Raw genomic sequence first — 23,516 nt, 5'->3', positions numbered from 1 at the left:
AGTTTTTTTGTGTGTCCTCGTACGTAACATGTTAAACCAAACTCAGAATCGCTTTAGTAAAAAACATGTATTTTAATGTTCAGTTGAAGATAATACAAAGCTTTACATCTTTATATAACTGTATCTTTGTCTGCACAGTCAACAAAACAACAAGACTCATTAGATATGCCGGGGAAAACACTGGTTTACTTTAGGATCTGTTGGCTGCCGCACGTTTTCATGTTGAGCATTTTACTTGAGCGTACACACTTTCTTCAGTCTTCAGCTCTTTCTTCCTTCTTCCTTTTGTAGCTTTTGCTCCAGAGAAACGTAACGCAGCATAGTTCAGATCGTGTTCACTTTCAGGCTGTGCAACAAAGAAAACACTTGTGTCGTCATGGTGAATGTATTAATCATGTTAATGGACATAACAAATCTCATTTTGTATCTTTACTTACATTATTATGTTGTGGTTCACTCACGTTTCCGTGTCTTTCTTGAGAAAAGGGACTTTCTATTGATGAATAGACGAATAAAAATGAGAATATTTTCTACTTATTGCTTTTCAAAAACTGCTGTTTTAACTTTTTTGGATTAATAAAACACTTATAAGCTAAAGAATAATGGTACAAACACCACTAAAGACCTAAATACATTAAATACATAGCAATATTGCAAGTATTATTAATAATATGTCAGATTAAAACATTTATAAGTTTCTGTTTTCCACTTGTCCTGTAAACCACAGCAGGGTTTGAATTTTTAAATGAATAAACAACACTTACTTTTAAATTTAGCACACGCTGGAGTTCGGTAACAGATGAAAAAAATATTTCCCGTCACAGAGACGCCCAAAACAACTAATACTATGATCAGTGCACTAAATTCGAAATGTCTTTTTTCCTCTGGAAAACAAAGATATAAAACATATTTCAGCTTGTTAATAGTATTTTGAATATTATATGTGGATTTGAACATAAATTCATACCAAAGTCCAGTTTAGTTCCATTTCCAAATAAAATCTGTCCACATGTGGCCACAGCACAGTAATAAGTCCCAGCATCAGAGGAGCTGATGGTCTTAGAGAAGCCATAAACACAGCTCTTCACAGTGTCAGATCTCTTCTCACACTGATGATTTCCATCAGTGTGGATGATTTCTGGATGAGATTTCTCTGATCCAGCTCTGAACCAGTACACGCTGTGATCTCCTGGACACGTCTTGTTCTCAGAGTCAGAGAGAAGTGAACACTGGAGAGTCACTGAGTCTCCTGGACGGACTGGATCAGATGCTGTCGACCCCTGAACAACAGTATAGTTTGATGTCCTCTGACTGTTTCCTATAAAGACAAAACTCTTTGATAAAACATTTTATTTGATCACAAAATGTCCAACATAAATACTAATGCTTTGTGAGAAATTATTTTTAGGAAACATTAACAAGTTAAGTGACTTGTGATTAAAGTTGATACAAAATATCAAACAATCTTCATAATTACCTTTCAATAGCAAATATGTCCCAGTCCAAACACTAGTCCAGTCCACAATTGCACAGTGATACATTCCTTCATCTTCTTGAATCGTCCTCAAAATCATCAGACTGCTTAGGTTCTGATCAGTTTTTAGGTCCATTCTTGAGGAAGAAAACTCTGATCCATACTGAGGGTTTGCAAATTTCTTAATCGTTGCAATTAATTTTAGATTATCCCCAGGTTTCTGTTTGTACCAGTAGAGCTGTTCACTGCTCAAACCGTTAACAGGCAAAACACATGTTAAGTTTACAGATTCATCAAGCCCGACTGTGATCACTGGAACCAGCGAATCTGAGGTAAATTAAAACATTTCAGTATTAGAACACAGAAAAATATCCCAACAACCATTACACATGTTGTTTTCATGCAGATATTGAAATGAGAAAATGTTCAGTCGTTGTTAAATAGCACTTACGTCCTTGGTGAAGGAGAAGCAGTGTGACCCATAACACGAACATTTTGACACTGTTCTGGTTTGGAAACTTCTCTGTGATTCTGTAACTGAAGGAGGTGAAAATGATCGTGATAGGTCAGAGCGTCAAACGCATCTGATTGGTTCTAACAGAATTTGAAAAAAAGCATTTCCTGCCACATTGGTCTCATTCTGGTTGGTGCAAAATCTATTATCTCTTATATCTAACAATTTTAAATGGCAAATGTAAAAAAAGATGAATGTTTTAATACATGTATTAAATTTAGTGCAGATCTCCAATTTTCTAATGTTATTCTTCAGCCACCAACAGGTAAATATTTTCCACTAAATCTGTCAAATATCAGACAATTTGGTGTAGACATTTACGGTTCGCAGATGATGAATCCTAATAAATGTGATATGTACTCTGAATTTTTCTCCAGTCCCATGCAGTTCTGAGGTTTTTTGAGAAACATCTGAGGGTTTTTTTTTCCTTTAGCCTACTCATGATAACTTGTGAAAACTTTGATGAAACCCTGACTTTTCATCTAGAAGCACCATCAAAGGTTTATGACCAAATACTAACACAGTCTGAATAATTATTGAGTACGTGTTTGCAAGCCAATATGATAAATCAAGATTAAGATTTGTGCACAGAGCAACAGGAATAAATTGAGAAATTAACTCAAACATAACGTTTCCAACGTTTAAAAAGTGCTCTATACAACACTACAACAGTCTTGCTATTTTTTGCCTCCAAAACCAGGCAGTATGCACTTTACAAATGTATGTCAGTCCATATTCATATTCTAATCAGCTCATCCATCAGTACATCAGTAAAATGATATAAAATCGAGCCAACAACCCTGTGGTTGGTGGGCAGTTGCTCTACCTCCGGCGCCACAGTTGCCCTGTAAGAACTAACATAAATCATACAGATGTGACAGAAACTTTTCAAACATAACCTGCACGCTCATGTACGTGCAGCAAGCATGAGGATTACTCCGATACTCCGACCCTGCAAATCCTTTGCTTGCAATGCTTTGCAGGAATCAAGCATTATTAACAGTTTTATATGTCAAATGCAAAACTTAGGATATTATATAAGACATAACACAAATTGTTATTTGGAGACGGATCATGCTGTTGTGTATGACTGTGTGTATCTATTTTTTCTGTGTTTAATGGATATCTGTCCTGATCCTGTCCAAGTGCCAAAAAGAATTTTGACACTGACATCCCCTTTCTTGATAATGACCTGAGGTGTGCATGGGGAGTTGTGTAAAAAAAAAGAAATTGTGATTTTAAAATTGTAACTGTAAGAATATTCTGATTGAACCTTAGAAATGCCCACAAAATGCCCAAGATGTTATGCTTATGTTAGCATTTAGCTCAGAGCCTCACAATGAAACAAGCATCTGTATTTTCAAGGTGACCGTGTAAAAAACTCAGGCATATTCAATGTCTCCAGTAGGTGAGAACAACCAAAACTGCCGAGGAGACATTCGTTCAGCCTGTTGTCCAGCTCCTTTGAGGGACATAATGTCACGGTGCATGGACTTCCAGTTGGTGAATTTCCAATGACATGCAGGATGTGATGCATTTCAAACATTTAATGCAATTTATCTCACAAACAGTGGTGAGGACAATGGCAGCTGCTTCTCTAAGTTATTATCAAGAAAAAGATTAAATGTGTTCACAATAAGAGTCAAAAAGTGATGTGAACAATCTAGACTCTGTTAACCGAAGCAGAGCTAACATGCTTCAATAGATCAGAATGAGATTAGTGTGACAGGAAGTGTACTTTGGAATCTCTTCTGCCACAACCAATCAGATTCATGTGAAGTCTGACCTATCACGGTCATCTCACCTCCTTCACTCACTGAAATACCAAAAACTGTCTCAACAAGAGACAAAGTAAAGATGATGGTGTTATGGGTTACACTGCTTCTTCTTCATCGAGGACGTAAGTGCTTTTTTATCCTGGCAAAATCTTGTGTAGTGTAAACCTGTAGTGTAAACATGTTAATTTTCACATCATACATTGATTTGAATTTTAGTTTAAATGTGTTTTTGCTTTTAAATCAGATTCACTGGTTCCAGTAACCACAGTTCAACTTGGACAACATGTGACTCTCACGTGTGTTTTACCTTATAAAGATCTCAGCAGTAGAAAGGTCCACTGGTACAAGCAAATATCTGGAGATACTCTGAAATTAATCGTGACACTGTGGAAAACTGCAACACCTGAGTATGCACCACAGATTTCTAAATCAAGAATAAATGCAACAATTGATAACAATTTTAGCAACCTGACCATTTTGAAGGCGATCGGAGAAGATGAAGGAATGTATCACTGTGGAGTCACAGATTGGATTAATACTAAATGGAGTGGGACGTATTTGTTAGTGAAAGGTAATTATGTGATTTATATTTGCAAACTTTTAAAGTGAACATTTTTGAAAAATCCTAGTAGAATTCAGAGAGTTTTAGACTCTACATTTCAAAATTTAACAGAGTTTTGTGTTAATCAGGAAACAGTCAGAGGACATCAAACTATACTGTTGTTCAGTGGTTGACAGCATCTGATCCAGTCCGTCCAGGAGACTCAGTGACTCTCCAGTGTTCAGTTCTCTCTGACTCTGAGAACAAGAAGTGTCCAGGAGATCACAGTGTGTACTGGTTCAGAGCTGGATCAGAGAAATCTCATCCAGAAATCATCCACACTGATGGAAATCATCAGTGTGAGAAGAGATCTGACACTGTGAAGAGCTGTGTTTATGGCTTCTCTAAGACCATCAGCTCCTCTGATGCTGGGACTTATTACTGTGCTGTGGCCACATGTGGACAGATTGTATTTGGAAATGGAACTAAACTGGACTTTGGTATGAATTTATGTTCAAATCCTGATGTAGTATTCAAAATACATAATGAATATGTTTTATATCTTAATATTTCAATGTTAGCTTTGCAACTCTCTCATTCTTTTAGTACAAACAACACATTCAGTATATATAGTGGTCGTGACATTAGCAGTTTGCTTGGCCTTTTCTATGGCTGGAAATCTTGTCTTCATCTGCAGCCGAAGAGTCCATAAACAAAGTCAAGGTAATTGTTGTGAGAAATTAAAATAGTGGCAATGACCACATTTGTTTACATAAAATGCATTTATATGTATTTTACTTATGCAATCAACAACAAAAACTTACAAAACAGGCTCTCTGGTAAAATCTTACAACCCAGCACCACATATACGGGTTGACTTCAGCAGCGGCAGTTAACTCCCATTAGTCATTTTGACAGGTTGCATTATGTAAACATATATAATGTTTAATTGTATTCTCAAAAGCCATCTGAAACAAGCACAATGTGACACAGTGACACTGCAGCTCCAATGAGAACTACCTGCACACTGTTCGTCAAGAAGCACAATGCCTTGTGCTTCCACGCAAGCGACTGAAATGATAGAAACGTAATAAATAAATACGATTTTATTATTATGTACATTGAAGGTGGTTTTTATATATTTTGTCACATATTTTATGATTGTGGTTTCCTTATCTTAGGAAGGGAAAATGCTGTCTCAGATGCATTGTGTGACAACCAACCAGTTCATGAAATAGTAAGTTATAATAACAAATGTTAATTATTGTCCTATTTTTACATTAACATACAAACTTAAAGGCCAAATATACATTCACGTCACTATGTGAACTGTTTTATTTGCAGGCTGAAGTGAACTATGCTGCTCTGAATTTCTCTGAAAGAAAAGCAAGAGATCGAAAGAAGAAAGACTTTTCAGAGAACAGCGTGTACTCTCACGTTAAATGCTGATGCATTTAATCCATACAATTATATTCTGAACCATCTATTATCTTACACAATGTATGTCCATTTGTTTTTAATTGTTTTGCTAAGTACAATAATGTTATTCCCAATGATTGGTATATATTACTTTCAATGCATGACTATAGTTGTAACCAACCCTAGAGTCTTTAATGGTTGTAAAATAAAGTGCATAGTCATTTGTGTAACATCTCATTTTCAGCATTGAGATGGTTATTTCATATTTACATTGCTGTAGTGTACTACTGAATTTTTAGGCCAGATGTGTTTATTCTAATCATTATTTTTATATTTAGTTATTTGGTTACATTTCATCACACTCCTATCCAACATGACTCACAAGTGAGACCCAAAGCAACCAATAAAAAATATTGAAAAAATGTGCTACGAGAATCAGTCCTACAGTTTGTGAGACGCTGTCTGCATGGGGAGCTGGGCAAATCTGCATTCCTGAGTGATGGAGGAGATGTGTTTAGTAAAGCTTAGTTGTCTATCAGTGATGACAGCCACCTTCCTGTCAGACTTTGTGGTGATAATTGATAACAATCTTAACTTGATACTGATGCTGTGCTGTATGTAACGTCTGACCATAGCGTATAAGAGAGACGTGATAAGATGGTGTCTCCATCTGGTGGACACGACTGGGAGCTGATAGCAGCCACATCACTAGTGACGATACTGGAAAAGTCATCTGCATGACAGAATTGGGTTGGATAGTTTCAAAAGGGCAGAGGAGTGTTTTGAAGGTGAACATTTGGGGGTTAGGTGAGGGACAGGTGGGTTGGAATCCAGTTCTTAAAACAGATTACTCATGATTTACATTCAGTTACTGCCAGATATATGAATCCCTTTTAGTGGGAAGTACAAAAAAGATTATTGAAATGCACTCAACACATTTAATTTGAAACTGGATAAATGCTGTTAAATGTGGAAAAAATCACCTCAAAATACTAAATATTATGAAATAAACAAGTGGCTAAATTATTAAATAATGTCAGTTTGGTAGCATAATTATACACTGCCCACTTTTTATGAACTGCATGAATTGTAGCTATTCTGAAAAACACACACTTCTGCATGCAAAGCAACAAAACACAGTAATACCTGCATTAACAACTTTCTTGTTTTTCAGCTTCCACATGACTTTTGATTAGACGTTGCTGCACAAGCAACACATTACCCAATCTTTAATACCAAAGACATTTGTTACGTTTTCATCTGATTTCACAAACCACTAGTCTGTACTTGCTAGTAATTGCAAAACAATGAGGAATCACTTCAAATTCAAACTTGTAGTGGTTTCTGTGTTTCAACCAATAAGAGTAGTTTTTTGTTAACTGTGTGGTAAGTTGAGAGATTCAGCATCAGTCCTGATACGGCTTTGATTCGAGGGACTGAAAACTGTCCACATGAGAGCTTACTTTAGTCTTGGTCATTCATCAAACTGTGTGTGCAGCTTTAAGTTTTAACACCCTCCAAAAGCCATAACCCACAGCTATGATATCTGAGGATGGAGGCCTCAGTGGTGTCTTAAACATTTATTGTCTCATTAACTTTGTCATTCATCCCCCTCTGACTGATGTCACACAAACTGTAAACCCTTCAGATTCCCCACTGATGAATTTTAAGTGAGCAGATACTTACAGAATAATAGAGTCATAGGGTCATCTGATAATATTTTATTATACACAGTTAGCCCACTAACCTATATCTAAAAATCTAACAACAATATGACATCACATTATCTCTCTTTTACAGTTTGCAGATCCGCTCAGACAATTAAGGCTTTGTATTTCTTTGCCTTCAAATGGCAAAAATTCAAATGGTTTCTATGTGAGATAATAAAATACACCACTATTGTAATTTAACACAAAAAGGAATAAAGCTGATGACCTCACACAGTGTGTCATTGAAACATTACCTACTGGTAATTATACATTTTCTAGTAGTCTCTGTCCCTACAAACATTAAATCTCTTAACACAGTAATTTTTTCCTATTTGCAGTTTTCCAGATGTAGAACAGGGGTCTCAAACTCAAATTACCTGGGGGCCTCTGGAGGCAGAGTGAGTGAGAGTGGGTGAGGCTGGGCCGCATAAGCTATTCCAAAAAAAAAAGCTTTGTTAAAAAAAATCTAATCTTCTCAAACGTCACTACTAACAGTTCTTTAACTTCAATGGGTTCTTCTGAACATGAACATGAACATGAACATGAACAGTTCTTCTAAACATGGATTATCAAAACAAAACAAATTGAAAAAGATTCCAAGTCTTTTCCAGATACCCGTCCCAGGTCGTTGTCACTTCAGTGGATGACCAAAATGTCAGGGGGTCTGGACATGTCTTTATAGAACGAGGAGAGGATACCGCTCCATCTTTTGTCCTCTTGTCAAAACCATTCCACCTTATCAGTGAGTCCAAAGTTCTTCCAAAAGTGCAGCTTTCTTGCTGTGATTAATATAACTGGACCCGATGATCCAATGGATGGAAGCTTTTTTAAAAAGAAAACAAATATCTTAGACACATGACCTTATATGGTAGTGTTTATTCTTAAAAATTACCCATTTTAAATCAAAATAGCTTGTGCTTATTAAACACCTTGAAATCCAAAATAATATATTTGCTATGAATTGACATTATCAGTACATAAAACACACTGTTGCTTTTTATCATCACTTCATTTTTCACATTTTTTTCCCATTACTTATTTTTTACCCCTCGTTATGAAGTGTCTCCTATAACGGGTTACAATGGAGCATGGTTCATATATCCCACTATAACATAGGACAGCTCACATTTCCAACACACACACACACACATACATACACACACAATGGTTTTATTCCTTGCAATCACAAAGACAATTGTGCATAATACATTGCAACACTTTAATCATCATGTTAACAGTGTAATGATGTAATCTTTATGGGCCAATTAACATGGGACATGAGCCCTGAAAGAAAAAATGAAGGGCTGTAAAGTGGATGGCTTCAAGGGAGGCCCAGGTGAGATGCGTCAGAGTTGAGGATGGATAGGTGTGTTTAGATCAGGGCTGCTTTCAATCTGTGTAGTTGCCATGAGAGGCTGCATTACAAGTTTGAATGTGTCTGTTTATTAGCACTTTCTCAAATCACTTGTGAATATGAACATCTGAATATGTACAATTTGTACATTAAAGAATCCTCATGTACATCCTAGGGTTCTGAATTATTTTGTCCACCACATGTTAACTATGTAAAAACTGCTGTGGTGAATTATGCCAATAATAAATCTTAAATACCTCTTTTTAAATTAGCAACCTACAAAAATATGATGAACACAATTTTTTTTTTTGATTAATTAATTTAGCATTTAATTTAGCGAGTTTGTTCTACACCTGGGGGCCAATTGGGGCCCGCGAGACGATATTGTGTAACCCGTAGGACGATATGAAAGTTTAATGTTAGTGCGGCCGCGAGGTTTGCGGCACTTTACCAAATGGCACCAAAATACATCCTATTAGAGGAGGAAAACTATGTGAAAGTTAATAATTAATCATTTAGCTTCTGAAAAATTACAGCTCCTATGAAAAAAGTACATGTGCAGTAGAGCGTGTACTTACATTGTTGTAACATGGTTTACTCCATATTCATTAAACTCAACCAACACTCACTTTTAAAGTCAGCTTTTCTATGTAATCTCTCCTGAAAACACCTGTAGCATTCAGTCCTCTGTGTCCTGCTGATATTTCAGACTCTCTGCAAACCGTCAGCTCTGCAATCATAAATACATAAACACATACTCACACACACACACTTATGTATGCATGTATAAGTATGTATATCTACATATACATTTAAATGTAATTTGAGATTTTAATATATTACATTATGATTAATCTTCCTCAATCGATTAATTTCGGCCAATTTACACATTTCAGTTAACCTTACATGCATGTCTTTGAACTGTGGAAGGCGACCAGAGTAATCAAGTCTTAGTATGGATGTGGATGCAAAGGGAAACTGGAACTTACAGGTTGCATTTCCACAAGTGATAATACCTCATTTAAAATCTGATCCAGATGTCTAACACTGCTAATACCCAACCTTCAAACACAACCTTTTGCACCACAATGCTGTGGGACTTAATTGGTGTTCTTTACGAAGAGCCATCCAACATTGTTGGTAATCCACTACTTAGTATGGTTGCAGACATAAGGGAACAGCATTTCGTGATTTAAATATATAAATATACATCTTCTGTCAAGCTGTGTCAAGCTGTGATTTAAATTAGGTATTTTTGCTTGTAGGAGTCCAACCTGCAAGTTCCAGTTTCCCTTTGGATCCAGTGGGGAGCCAATACTAACACAAACCGAAAGGAAACTTTGCAGCATTGAGCCTGAGTTTTTTTTTTTGTTTGTTTTTGTTTTTTGAAACTTTATTGAGTTCTTGTTCATCAAATTGCAACATTTATGTTTAATACTCTTGTGGTCTCTTACAAATAACAATTTAACAATAACAATCATACATTCTCAAAACTCACAAAAATTACGCCCACGTACAGTAAAAGCAGTTATGGGTGTAACCTCAAAGCATCAACTAGTCTAGCAACTTCAAATAACACACGACTTATAATAAAACAATCAAAGTTTTACACTAAGTGTAATTTCAAGCGAAAAAAGGGATGAAAATTAAAAAAGTATCAGTAAGTGGAAAAGTAAACGAAAAAAAAAAAAATTAATATTAGAAAACTTATTAATTCCATCGTTATGCATTTAGATTTTAAGTGGTCAACCTGACAACAAATGGTAAAAAATACTAATTAATAAAATAACAACAACAGCAACACCAACAATAATAATAATAAATATGTATAGTTATTCTAATCTGATTCTTAACAATGACATGAATACACGCTCCTTTGTCACAAATGTCTTATTTTAGTGAATTCACCTGAACAAGAATCATATCTGTGTAAAGGTACATTTTTCTTCATGAGAACAGCTTTTCACTCTGACTCACTGGGGAAAGTGTACACACTCTCCTCTGGTAACTCTTTTTTACTCCTCAATCGTTTTGCTTGTCTTGAAGGGAAGTTGAGCACCACATAGTTGACTGGTGTTGTTTCGCCATCCTGCAAATAAAAAAAAAGTGATTGTTGTTGGTGAATTAATATTGGATTGTTTTTACTTTACACTTTATAATATATTTCATATACAATATTAAACGCTCAGGTGCTCAATGTGCCACAAGAATCCAGTGATTACTGTTTGTTTTTGCTGCAGCATTTCAACTCATAATGTTTCCGAGTGGTGAAAAAAAACACCTTCTTGAAAGTGTGTACACACGTAAATGTCCAAAAGGAAATGTAAGAACCACCAGATTATGCTTTGTACTAACATAAGGAGGAAATCTTCTTATCTAACATCTGACCAGTTGCAAACATATTTCCGTAAGAGGTTCAGCAACAACTAATTCTCTGACAAAATATCCTCACTTGCTGTACGACATCTGCTCGTTATGACTACAGCAGGTATGAACTTGGTATGGTTATGCTTAAGCACTTTGTACTTAGTTAAGATGATTTAGCTTAATACAAAGCCACCAGTGACTTGAGACAAAGTGTTTCTATGTACGTTTAGCGGAAACCAAATTCTTTATCAAAGCTTAACCAAAGTGCTTTGTTGCCTAAACCTAACCACAGACAGATCTCAAGTTTCAAACACTTTGTATGTCCACCTTCACCTATTGTTCACCTACTTAATGCTAGTCATCATTTATATATTTACCATATTACTTTGATAATACGTTGATCCATCCTGTTCAGCAAGATTGGAAGCAGTTGTTTCACCTATTTAGAAAAGTAATAACTATTTCATTTATTGTTATTTATTTATTATAGTTAACATTTGAAATGATCAACATGCACATGATGCACCCACCTCTGCAGTGTGCACATACTGGCTTTGGCTTTCTGGAGAGGATTAGAGAGACAATTACAATGACACAGCAGCCCAGAAGTATCCAAAGCACAATGATAAGTGGCCACAGTTCTTGTCCTGAAATGAGAAAAATCCAAAGACACTTAGTAACACTCAACAAGTTTTAAACTGACAGTGCTCAGGAAATCTACCTAACTCATCTTTTAAGTATGAGGACTGCTTTACGCTTTTTTGTCCTCTTGTCTGGGTTGTAGTCAATTGTTCCATAGCACTGGTATGTTAATGTCTAAATTATCTCCACAGACTGCAACTGATCACTGATACTCCAGGTTGGGTTATATTTCAGTAACTTTTGAAAAGCAACATAAGTGCCCTAAGGATAACTGGTATAGTCTTTGGTGAGCCATTGCTGTATCTAGCACCACCGTCACATCAAAATTTTGATTTGTCTCAGTGTCCACTTACCTGCAAACATCTCCATGAGCATCAGCTGTAATTTGTGTTTATATCTAATGAGCAAAACTTAGCAGAGTGTCTCTATGGCACTGCTTTTTTTAAATTAACATTTTTTAAGGTAATAATAAAAGTATAAAACAGTCAAATTCAGTAAGTACTAAACTTTTCCCTGCCATCACTGCTTTCTTTTTCATCCCTGTCAACTAGACATTATGTTTATGAACTGTACCGCTAATATGCAGCGGCAAACACGTTTTGACGGAAATGTAATTGCAAGCAGATCAAATTTTCTCTAAAACAATGAGGAAAGTTTTATTTTGCAAGTCGCAAAAACTCACAGCATTACATTTAAGATAAGCTTATGATCTAGTGAAGGTGAAACCCAGTCTCTGCTGTGAGAAAGGTCAACGTGCAGAACTGACATTTATATGAAAAAATCCCCCCCCCCCAAGATTATTGGAAATCAATTTACATTTAAAGTTATTTCTAAAGACCACTGAAATGATTGATAATGACATGTTTTCTGTACATTATTTCAGAGGGAACTACGCTGAAGGGCCTTTGTGAAGAGAGCGTTAAACAAGAGCGTACAAAAACTTTTACAATTTAATACAGAAAACACCCCTGGTTTAAACCATATGCCTATAATGTGTTTTAGGCTGTAGTGTGTGGTAGAAAAGCAGAGGCAGTCCAACCCTACACAGAAAAGGACTGAACGGAAGTCTGCAAATTGTATAAACTAATTCTGTGGCCCATGACCTTTAAAAACAATACAAAGTAAACCAGCTCTCATAAAGTTACATGTAATATTATCATTTTTCTAATTTGAATAGAAGAAGGAGAGGCTACAGGTACATTTAATTGAGTGAAGTTTTATGAAGCAGAAACATGTTTTTCTTTTTTACCACTGGTCAGAACAGAAAAAGATCAACATAGAAAGTAATTTGAGAATTTGAAACATACTTGTCTCCACTTTGGTTCCTTCACCAAACAGGATCTCTCCACATGTGACCATAGCACAGTAGTAGGTTCCAGCATCAGTGGATTTTTCTATGCTTTTGGACAAACTGTAGACACAGCTCCTTTTCTCTTGCTCATGATTGCTGATATTGGGAGTAGTGTAGATGATGCCTGGCTGGGATTCCCCTGATTCAGCTCTGAACCAGTACACATTGTGTTTGCCCGGACACTGATCTCTGTTTTCCTTATTCTGGGAGAGAAGTGAACATGTGAGAGTCACTGAGTTTCCCAGCTCGACTGAAACTGTCTGTGGAAGTTGTTTCACGTGGACAGATCTCTGCAGGTTTTTAGGATCTGTGTGATTCGCAAAGAAATACAAAAAGTAAATAAACAAATGAACTGTCATGAATGGCAAACAAAGACGCTTGGATGGGCATCCTTTACCATTTACAGCCAACATTGTGCCATTAATCATTTTCATGATGTATGCTGATCCAGCTTGACAGAAGTATGTTCCTTCATCCTCTTTGCTGACATTTCTGATGGCAAGCAAATATTGAACACCAACTGTTGTGAGTGTGAATCTTGAGTTGTCAAATTGTTCTTTGAGCGATATTTTGTCAAATGTTCCTGCGGCAACTGTTTGGACCATGTACCCCAAATTCAGCTTAAACCAGTAAAACAACCCAGTTTCATCTGCAGAGACTGAACATGTCATAGTCACATTATCACCAAGTTCAGTCACAGTCAGAGACATCTGGTAAGGACCCTCTTGGGCTTGAGCTAAAAAAATGAAAACAGAGTTACTAAACAACAGACCAAATCCTGTTTGAATGCATGTTAAATACCTGTCTGTCAGTAGGTAAGAACTGCACTTACACAAGGTACTTAGAAGAATCAAAGCAGCCAGTCTTCTGATCATTGTGGTACGTAACCCTTTCTCTTGCACAACTGATGTCTTCCTACTCAAATGGAAGATTTAGTCACAACATGAATAGTTTACCACGTGAAAATCACGATGATTGGCTGAAACAAAAAAAAATGTGTTTCCTGTCAAATTTTGCAAAACACTGGCCCATTTTCAAAGAATCTTTTCTCATCGTCTTTTTTTTTCTTTTTCACACGTGAACCAGGCAGTGACACTAATCCTTAATCATGACAGAAAAACTGGATGATTAACACCGTCATACAAACATAATGCCTGCAAATTCACATAATAGTTTTAGAGCAAACACGGAAGAGTGATACGTGTTCAGGATGAAAGCTCAGGATATTTGTAGTTGCCTTATAATTTCTTGCACGTTACGATCCTCTGACACAATGTTCAAGTGTTCGGGTTTTATTGTGAGTCAGTTCAAACTGTTTTTTAAATAATTTTTAGTCAAACCGATGTGACAGAGCTTTGTTTACCGTACAGTTTAAGTACTTTATAAGCTAGAGGAGTTCTCAATTTTGACTTGATATTTTTTATTTTATGCTGTAACACAAGAATTTCTCTCACTGAAGATCAATAAAGAGTCATCTCTTCTCTTACATTTCAGTGAGAAATTGTGTTTTATTTTACTCCACTTATTTTATAGCTGTAGTTATCAGTTACTTTTAAGGTAAAATCAATTTACCGAAATTTGTGATGGGGTCAAAAAATTGAGATGCATTTTGCAGATGACACTACAAAACATAAAATAGAGTTTAAATTAACTCCAGCTCAATAAACCTCAACACTGAAGTCTTTTTCAAATGTTGCATCAAGGCTTATAGATGACAAGGGGCTTTTAAGTGACAACTCAGGACAATTGATAATAGTGTAGTATTTTTTCAGTATTGCTAATTTTACCTACTTTTACTAAATCTTCTGAATACTTCTTCCAGCACTGCCGGTAGTCTTGTGTGAAATTGTGCTTGTAGTCTGCTGTGAATTTCCCATGGGTCTGAAACTAAATCCTCTAAGACACGGCTACAGTGTGAGTAAGAAAGTGCCATGAGACTATTTTCTGTTTTCACTGACCATCTTCCATTCAATGTGACACAACTATATGACTTCAGCCCTTCTTTCTTTGAAATATGCAAGAGATATAAAACACTGATCTCTGAAGCTAAATTATAATTTTTTTCTTAAACAAAATGTGTGACTACCAACATGCTTTATTCGGATGTGACATTTTTGCCATAAACATTAAATTCATGCACAGCACAAGCCACAGCCAATTAAGCAATTCTGTGAGAGGTGACAAATGATGATGCTGGTGGAAGAAAACAGGCCATCACAGAAGTGCACAGATGGTCCTGAATGAGGTCAACTTACTTATACACACCACACCAGACTAATGTTCAAAGCAGCTTAGTGACTGTATGAAGAACTTTTGAATCGGGTCACTCTATAAACCTGTGAGGGACTGATTTAGATTAAACCACCAAAAATATGAAGCTGTTAAAAATTAAATTATTGAGGTATTTTAACATTTTAATGGATCAGTAATAATGGCACTGTGGGACAAGTTCCTAATACTTCTGTACTGTAATACTTTAATGCAGGGCAGCACAGTGGTGGAGTGGTTAGTGCTGCTGCAACTCAGCAATTCTACTTGCAGTGGCTTTTGTGTGTGAGTTTGCATGTTCGTCCTGTGCTTGCGTGGTCTTCCTCTGGGTACTCTGGTATAGCTAATTTGAATGACATATATTTTAAAGCACGTCCAAGAACAGAAGCTGCTACTGCTAAATATAACCGTAAGAGTGTCTCTGGGTTAGTTGGGCATCATTACCAGCCCATTCACTACCCAACCCTGGCTTTTAAATTTGTGTTCCCTTACAGCTAAACTACTACATTTTTGGGCACTGGATGGATTTTGTTCCAATGCTGTGGAAATAAGAGATACAAGGAGTTGGGGAGGTTTACAAAGCCAGCTACTATTTTGAATACAACATATTCTTATTTTGTTAACAGAAAACATAATCAGCTGTAATTAGATTCCATATAAAACATATTTGGGTTTGGGTTTTATTTTGGAGACAGTTTTTTGATTTATTCACTATAATGCTGTTGTTGTTGTAATGTGTTACTCTGCTTATGTAAAGCACTTTGAATGACCTCTGTTTGAAATGTGCCATATAAATAAATTTGCCTTCCTTAGAGTTCATCCCTCAGCATACTGACCAGCTTGGAGGAGTTGGTCAGAGACACAATGCTTCACTGGCTTCCCACCCACACAATATAATATTGAATATTGTTACAACATACACAAGTTGGAGGAAACAGTTTTTTTGTTTTTTTGGCATGTAACAACATGAAACATTCATGACTTCACTTCACTGTAAGTCATCATTGGCTAAAAATGCTGTCTTAATAAGTTTATTATTTTGCTATTTACTATAAATGAACTCTAACAACAACTTGAATGTTGCATCACTTGTTGCGTTGTCTGAACAGAAATGTGCCGTTGCAGAGCTGACCAAATTTGGTCCAAGCACAGTACAGGGTTATGATTGTGTTATGTTTGTGGATTCCTTTTGAAACAGAGAGCGACAAATGAGGACACAGACCCGTCACACCTGTTCCTCCAGGCTTCTAAAAGCACATCATGCTGCCAGCATTTTGTTTTGATGATAAAACCTCACCTTACACACGTCCGTTGGTGGGCTTTACCACTTCAGAGCACACATGCTCATATCAGGAACTCACAGAGATGCTAGACATTACCTATATGTTATATGTGACTGATTTATTGTAGGTTACAATATATTCCGTATGGTCCATCACCAACAATCCTGCAATGATAATTTCAATAAGATTACATTTCATTTGATCTGTCATGGGGCCCAGCAAAAGAAAATAATTTTCATATTTTAAAGAACACAGCTTGTGTGTACGTGCAGGAACTAGCAATTGAGCAAACAAATGAAAAGCCCGAGTGATGTAGGAGCCTGAACTTTCAACATGCTGTTGTCACTCAGATGAAAAGTGTAACTTAGCCCGAGTCAGAAAACTGTGATCCAGGATACATAAAATTGCTGCTTTCAAATCTGATACCTAAGACCTATGATATAGTACTTTTACCAGAAAACTACAAACACAAAGTAAACAACACTGCTGTTAAGTTGTGACATATTTAAGAAAGAAAAATTAACCTCCCTTATTGTATTTGTACTGAATGTAAAATCACAGTATTGGGTATTCAGACATAAGCAATATTTTTTGTGTCTGTTTGACTGAACATGTTTTTTTTTTCTTTTTCTTTTTTGTGTCGCAGCACGCCGTTGTCTGTGAAAAAGAGAAGCCACATACAGCAGCTAAGATGCGAAATGTAGGCTGTGGCTGGCCATTTCTCTGCTTCTGCCAGACCGCCACGCATGTTTACTCAGAATGTACATGAGTGCCGACATCAACAGGATATGGGGCCAGCATATCTGAAGGCTAGACCTATTACGACAGTTAGTTTTTAGTTTTTCCTTCCTGGGTGTGTGTTGGTTAGTAAAAATCAATACAGAAACATTTCTAACCACTCAACCCCAAATTACCTCAAGGGTGTTCTCAGACAGTTAAGTTCATTTTCTGGCAGCCATGACTCAGGGATGTCACTCATCAATTCTGGGGTTGGTGGTTCGATTCCCGTGCGTCCTCTTGTCCATATGTCAGATTGAACATTGAAATTGAACCCTAAGTTGCTCCCTGTGGGTCAAGCCAGCACCTTGCATGGCAGCTGCCATAATTAGTGTGGTTAAATAGGTGAATGAGAAGCAACTATAAAGCACTTTGGGTAGAAATAAGCTAGAGAAGTCCTATGTAGGAGCACAACATTTACCATTTAAAGCTTTACTGACTTGGTTTTAGCTCATAAAGTAATGGACAAGGCCAACAATTGTACTAAGCAGGCAAATTTTTAAGGGAGGCAGGTGAGGGCAATAAGAAAAATGCAAATGAGACACCAGCTCACACTTTTAAATCTAGTTATTCCTGAAGCAAAAATCATTCTTTCATTACTTTTTACTTTTTTTTATAAAAACTAAATTCCTTTTTTGATATGTGAAAGGTTGTGACAGTCCTGCTGCTGAGGTAAACTAAGTGGCTCCTGACTGAACAGAAATTAGATTAATATCATCATTCTCATCTTACTTACAGCAAAAGAAGTGAATTCATTTCTTAAAAGGTTGAACTTTAGCTTTTCTTTGAGCCCATAAAAGAATGTTAACTTACCAATTCAATGACTGGTAAGTTAAGTACTCAGTTGTTTTGACTGATAGTAAACTTTTTGTTATTTTTGGTTAGCTTCATTTTGCTATTAATTTTGCTAATTTCTGCTATAACCTAAAAAAAAGTAGAAGGGTTTGAATTTTGCAAATCCAAAAGATGATGGTTGAGTGCTGTAGTGAAGAAAAGGTCAGAGAAACACAGGTGTGAGCCAAATATCAGCAGTTTCAGTCCTGTGTTCCTTTCACAAAGAGGTAGATGGGACCAAAGCTAAGGGGAAGACAAGAACCACATCCCTGACAACTGTAGTGCATCAGTGCTCAATGATTAATGGCCCATAGTTCATCACAGTGCAGGTTTGTGTAGTTTATGTAGCTATTTCTGCAAACTGCCAAATTATTGTGCAGTTTATTCCACTTGCATCATTGGAAAAGGCTTAAAAATAGTTTGAACATCCTGCCTGAATCTAAAACTGAAAGCGAGAAAGAGATTAAAAATACCCCCTGAGGATTCACACTTCATTGTTACCACACGACCACATGCTGTGCAATTATTTTCCACTTACTGTTAGTCGATGTGCGTGTGAGTATGTGTGTGTGCGAGTGTGTGTGAGTGCTAGAAACCTCAGCCATAGAATTCGTTCCACATTATCTGTTATTTTATCTACATTAGTCACATATCAACTTATATTTGCAGACTAATAAACGCTCACCATGTGGTACGTGAGTTTAATGTGCTCTTTTATGTTGTCGTTCAAACGTCCAGTACACAGAGACAGGAAGTCATACAGAGTGTGGATGTGATGCTGCACAAGGTAAACAACAGCTTCTTAGTATGTGTCACACATTTTAGCCCACCAATTCCCCTCAGTGTGTTTCTGTCCTCTGTCCAAACTACAGTTAACACAAACTTAGTCATCATTTAGATGAATAAATGTTGTGTTGGTTGTTAGGGACAGCCAACCTCCACAACAACTGTTACGATAAAATTAAATAAATAGTATTGATTATTGTTCTTATTGGGAATTTACCTGTGGCCTAACAGATAAAATAGTTGGATTAAAATGATTCTGCTGCAGTAAAGCTAAACCTTACATATTAATTGTTCTGGTGCCATCTGGTGAAAAAAAACAGCCATCAATTTCCTGTACTCCTGCTGCTCTGGAAGGAAAATCACTGAGAAAATCACTGAAAATGTGCGTGGTAGGGTTGGCTGGGCCACCTTAAAGGTCAGTCCACCTTGGCTAAAGAGCTGTCTGAAGCAGATGCTTCGGCAACCTATTTTACCAGATTTCTTTATGACTTTTATTCCTGGCCTGAGTAAAGATGCTTATAGATGTTGTAGATAAAGAATTAAGACACTGGTCTCTTGGCTTATACAGTTTAGAGTAAATCAATATAGCTCAAGTAGTTTGAGAGAGGTTTATCCGAGAAACCTTAACTTTAGGTTTCTAAGTTATTGATGATTTCAAGGATCAAAATGCTAAGACACCAGTCAATACCACAAAATTAAACTGAATAGCAATGTGTTTTCTATTTTATTTTTAACATGTTCACATACTTTTTAAAAAAACGGCTCCTGCTGGTCAACTAATGAATGAACGGTAACTGCTGCTCTGTGGGACAAGATTTTAATCAGTAGGTTTGTAGGATGTTAAGCTGTGTACACATTGACATTTAAGCATTAGTATGTGCAGAGTCAATTAAAGGCAGTGTGACTTGCAATAATCTTAACCTTCAGCCATGTTTTACTATCAAGACTCTAAGCACTGCAGATTCAGATAGTGACTCGTGCCAAACTTCTATGAAAGCAGACACTGGTTTATATTAACTACAGCTATAAACTCATGAGGTTAACCAGTCCAGCTTTGTTATGGTGAAGACTTTAATCAAAATAATGGAGTATATGTGGAGTGTCTGGCACTTCCACACTGTCAAAGTTACAGCTTCCAACCTGGACACCCAGAATGTGCTGCAAAGAGATGGAGATCCAGGAAGTCTGTTTGGATTTTCTGTTGCCTTCCACCAGCAGAGGAACCCTACCACAAAGAACCTGTGAGTTAAAGCTCTTTAGTCTTAGTGAATTACATCAAGTCTCACTTTAAATCTATTTTGTATATTCTTTGGTAGCGTTTTTTTTCCTTGCTTCACATAATATTTGACGAAAGTTACACTCGGTTATATAATCACATAAAGTAGAACATCTAATAATAATTCTCACAGCTCTCTTTTTCAAAAAATGAAAAAACAATTAATGTAGGTTTTAGCGACATTTCACACAGTAGGTGATGTGTGGAGCAATAAAGGAATAGTAGTTTATACGAAGCTTTTACATATAGACCCTCTTAAAATAATGGCCTTTTTTGAAAGACCTTTCACAAATTAGCGCTTTTTTCAAAAAAAAACTGAAAAAACTGAACCAAATATAGAGTAAAAGCTGAAAGGCAACAACTTGGGCCATTATTTCAAGAAGATGAATATATAGTTGATCAATAACATTATATAATTACTATATGCAATTGATTATGACCCTCTAAACCAAGGGTCTCAGACTTGCAGCTCGGGGGCCAATTGTGGCCCGCGAGACGATATTTTGTGGGCCCGCAGGACGATATGAAAGTTTAATGTTTTATATGAATGGCACTTTACCACATTGTGTGTGGAAGACTCGTGTTTTGTGCAGGTTGGAGCTGAACGAACCCACCAATCACAGTGGAGTATATGGCTTCAGGGGCGGGGCATTGGCTGCGCTTTATGCAAGCAGAGAAACAGTTCACGACTATGGAAGCGCCCGTATAACATCACATAACCATCATAGAATTGCTACGTCTTACTGTGTTTGAAATAAGCATGTTTGACTTCGAGCTGGACTAAGTCAATGTTACCGCCGTTAGAGACCAACACCGACGTTCCGTTGACGATGTCCTAGAGGGGAGTGGACCTCCGATGGGGCCAATCAGCCACCTCCTGCCCGCCGTCCCGCTCCGGAGTCAGGCTGGAGCCTCATCGGGGGCTTACCCGCCTCGGTTATATAGTCAACGGAGCATCGGTGTTGGTTAGGACGTAGCGCTGAATCCATGGGGTTATTATAGAAAATAAAAGCCAGTAAATAACGCATCCGTGGCTGCATCCCATTGTTTTATAGAATAAATAAATAATGGTGTCCCAGAGTCCCAGCTGATAATGAACAGCCCGGTAGCAGTCGTCATTTTTTGTGCTCGCTATCCTGGTACATCTTCAAATGTTATGATGTTCATGTCATCATCAAAGACATGACCCCTTCTCCTTTAATGTGCAAGATGCCACTCCTGTGCCTCAAATGGAGCTCATTGACCTGCAGTGCAACTCTGATCTCAAAACCAAGTTCATGGGGGTGAGTGGAAAAGCAGACAAGCTTGGGCCATTTTTGAGAGAACTGACCCTCGGCTGCCCTGAACTTTCCCGAATGTTCAAGCGGACCATGTGCCCTTTTGCGAACACATATTTGTGCGAAACGTTTTTCTCTAACTTGAACTTCAATAAGTACAAGTACAAGTCCAGACTTACTGACGATCATCTTCAAAAAAGTGTATTCTTAGTATTGCAGCGTAGTCTAAATACACGTCTTTATGAAGTTTGTCTTTCCTGGTAGAAAGCTCTTCTATTCTCCAGGTTTCTCCATTGACTCCGGTATGGTATTTAGGATCCCCCCAGAGGGGAGTTTGTCCCCTCTAGTCCAGGTCTGGCCTCGTCCTTTTGGCTACGAAGTGACAGTTATGGATTTCAATGGTGATGGGTAATTTTAACCTTTAATTTCACATAAATGTGTCTGTTGCAGCTTTATGGGTCATGCTCCCTTTGCTCTTGCCAAATTTGTTGTATAGATTCTCTTTGCCTAATGACAGCTGGAATAGTTCCAGCACCCCCACAACCCTTAGGTGGTACAGATAATGGATGCTCTTTCATTTGGTTTGTGCAGTTGGCTGGATCTTGCGGTAGGAGCACCAGAGTTCTTTGTCAAAGATGGGTTTTATTGGATACCCAGTTTACATCTATATAAAAAAACTGGAAGGAGATTGTCTCAGTACAGCTTATAGATATAATGGATAAAAAGATTTAAAATCGTGTAATCCATTAGGTACGCTGCATACAAGTTTAAAAACCATATTTGTCAAATTGAGGTTTCTCTGTCTTAAATCTCCATCAGAATGATCAGTAACTTGACTCTTCTGTCCCAGCGCGATATCAAAAACAGGCTGCACACTATCCAAATTTCCCAGGTCTGTGGAGCTCCGGTCAGACGACCAGAAAAAGTGCAGATCTGCCCGATGTTACTCCTGTCTTCAACCTCTAGCAGCAGAAAAGTACTGTTGCAGAGGTGCGACTGTGTTCATCTGTTTGTTTGTACTGCTTTGTAAACACAAATGTTCATTTTTTTTCCATTATACAGTAAAACTAATTTTTTAAAAATCTTATTTCTAGCAGATTATTTTAATAAACAAGGGTTGTGGCAGTGACAACAGTTGTCAAAGTAACTTGGAGTTACAGTACATGTTCTCTTCCAGAAAAACATAAAATGTGTTCAAATCACTACAGGTAAATTTATTTATTTTTATTTTTTTTTAAAGGAAGTAACCAAACTCAAAACAAAACCCATCAATACATCAAACCAAAAGTTCAGTCTCAAGGGTTCTGTCTTCCCTTACAGAGAGGACTGTGTAGCAGTAATATCTCCGTCTGAGGAAGACATGGCTTTGGATATCACTGTAAAAAAACAGGAACAGGGAAGATGCACACCAGAGTCACTCATCCATCAGCTCAGATACTCTTCATTACTCATGTTGTCTATTATACAGCAGCAGTGAGTACAGCATGTAAAAACACTTAATTTACTATATTCATTTAGTATAAACAAAGATTTGTGGGAGTTGCACAAAGCCCCTCCTAAAAGTTCCACAAGAAATAGAAAACAATTGTAAAATCTATCAAAAGCATCTTTTGGAGAGATCTCAAACACTGGTCTAATGAAGAATGATTATAGAAAGTGAAAATTGTGCATATGGGCACCTATTTTTAGAAAAATGGTTTAGAGAGCTACTCTGAGAATTATTTATTTTTATTTTTTTAAATAACACATCTCTTGACCTTTTTTGTTTTTAAAAATGACCAGCTGAATTATTTTGTTTAAGGTTAAAATTACGTTTGCACCCCCCTACATGCAATTTTAATGTAAGGGGATTTAGATGCATCCTTG

At 36.9% G+C, this 23,516-nt stretch overlaps 3 protein-coding genes across 6 annotated transcripts; 1 reads left to right on the top strand and 2 right to left on the bottom strand.

Moving 5' to 3' along the window:
* Nucleotides 1-60: 60 nt before the first annotated feature.
* LOC137134629 (signal-regulatory protein beta-2-like) lies at nt 61-2,009 on the bottom strand. Its single transcript, XM_067519583.1, has 6 exons — nt 1,926-2,009; nt 1,478-1,801; nt 968-1,318; nt 765-884; nt 438-493; nt 61-346 (listed from the first exon to the last, which is right to left on the bottom strand). The coding sequence occupies exons 1-6, from the start codon at nt 1,966-1,968 to the stop codon at nt 218-220; spliced, it is 1,023 nt and encodes a 340-aa protein (XP_067375684.1). The 5' UTR covers nt 1,969-2,009; the 3' UTR covers nt 61-217.
* Nucleotides 2,010-3,845: 1,836 nt separating this feature from the next.
* Nucleotides 3,846-6,125, top strand: LOC137134630 (uncharacterized). Its single transcript, XM_067519584.1, has 6 exons — nt 3,846-3,888; nt 4,011-4,337; nt 4,457-4,807; nt 4,914-5,030; nt 5,489-5,544; nt 5,652-6,125. Exons 1-6 carry the CDS (start codon nt 3,846-3,848, stop codon nt 5,754-5,756), a joined length of 999 nt encoding a protein of 332 aa, XP_067375685.1. The 3' UTR covers nt 5,757-6,125.
* A 4,018-nt stretch (nt 6,126-10,143) lies between these two features.
* LOC137134126 (signal-regulatory protein beta-2-like) lies at nt 10,144-14,139 on the bottom strand. 4 transcript variants are annotated; one of them, XM_067518639.1, is made up of 7 exons: nt 13,982-14,139; nt 13,759-13,885; nt 13,547-13,641; nt 13,106-13,456; nt 11,687-11,803; nt 11,534-11,595; nt 10,144-10,878 (listed from the first exon to the last, which is right to left on the bottom strand). In XM_067518639.1, the coding sequence occupies exons 1-7, from the start codon at nt 14,022-14,024 to the stop codon at nt 10,753-10,755; spliced, it is 921 nt and encodes a 306-aa protein (XP_067374740.1). In that variant the 5' UTR covers nt 14,025-14,139; the 3' UTR covers nt 10,144-10,752. The 4 variants fall into 4 exon arrangements, with proteins under 4 accessions (XP_067374740.1, XP_067374737.1, XP_067374738.1 ...); XM_067518636.1 differs by having other exon boundaries at nt 11,542-11,595; nt 13,547-13,885; XM_067518635.1 differs by having other exon boundaries at nt 10,145-10,878; nt 13,547-13,885.
* Nucleotides 14,140-23,516: the final 9,377 nt, after the last annotated feature.

This window comes from Channa argus, chromosome 10 (assembly GCF_033026475.1).
Source record: "Channa argus isolate prfri chromosome 10, Channa argus male v1.0, whole genome shotgun sequence".
NCBI lineage: Eukaryota > Metazoa > Chordata > Actinopteri > Anabantiformes > Channidae > Channa > Channa argus.
This window is presented reverse-complemented; position numbering and strand designations above follow the sequence as displayed.

What these genes read in the sequence shown, in the direction of transcription:
- LOC137134629 (XM_067519583.1), bottom strand. Translation starts at nt 1,968, where the DNA reads ATGTTCGTGTTATGGGTCACACTGCTTCTCCTTCACCAAGGAC. An exon ending in GACATATTTGCTATTGAAAG is followed by an intron (nt 1,319 to 1,477) that starts GTAATTATGAAG and finishes TTGTCTTTATAG; the next exon opens with GAAACAGTCAGAGGACATCA. An exon ending in AGCGTGTGCTAAATTTAAAA is followed by an intron (nt 494 to 764) that starts GTAAGTGTTGTT and finishes ATTCATCAATAG; the next exon opens with AAAGTCCCTTTTCTCAAGAA.
- LOC137134630 (XM_067519584.1), top strand. Translation starts at nt 3,846, where the DNA reads ATGATGGTGTTATGGGTTACACTGCTTCTTCTTCATCGAGGAC. An exon ending in GCTTCTTCTTCATCGAGGAC is followed by an intron (nt 3,889 to 4,010) that starts GTAAGTGCTTTT and finishes CTTTTAAATCAG; the next exon opens with ATTCACTGGTTCCAGTAACC. An exon ending in AGTCCATAAACAAAGTCAAG is followed by an intron (nt 5,031 to 5,488) that starts GTAATTGTTGTG and finishes TCCTTATCTTAG; the next exon opens with GAAGGGAAAATGCTGTCTCA.
- LOC137134126 (XM_067518635.1), bottom strand. Translation starts at nt 14,024, where the DNA reads ATGATCAGAAGACTGGCTGCTTTGATTCTTCTAAGTACCTTGT. An exon ending in AGGAACCAAAGTGGAGACAA is followed by an intron (nt 11,804 to 13,105) that starts GTATGTTTCAAA and finishes TTCTCATTTCAG; the next exon opens with GACAAGAACTGTGGCCACTT. An exon ending in CGTATTATCAAAGTAATATG is followed by an intron (nt 10,879 to 11,533) that starts GTAAATATATAA and finishes TTTTATTTGCAG; the next exon opens with GATGGCGAAACAACACCAGT.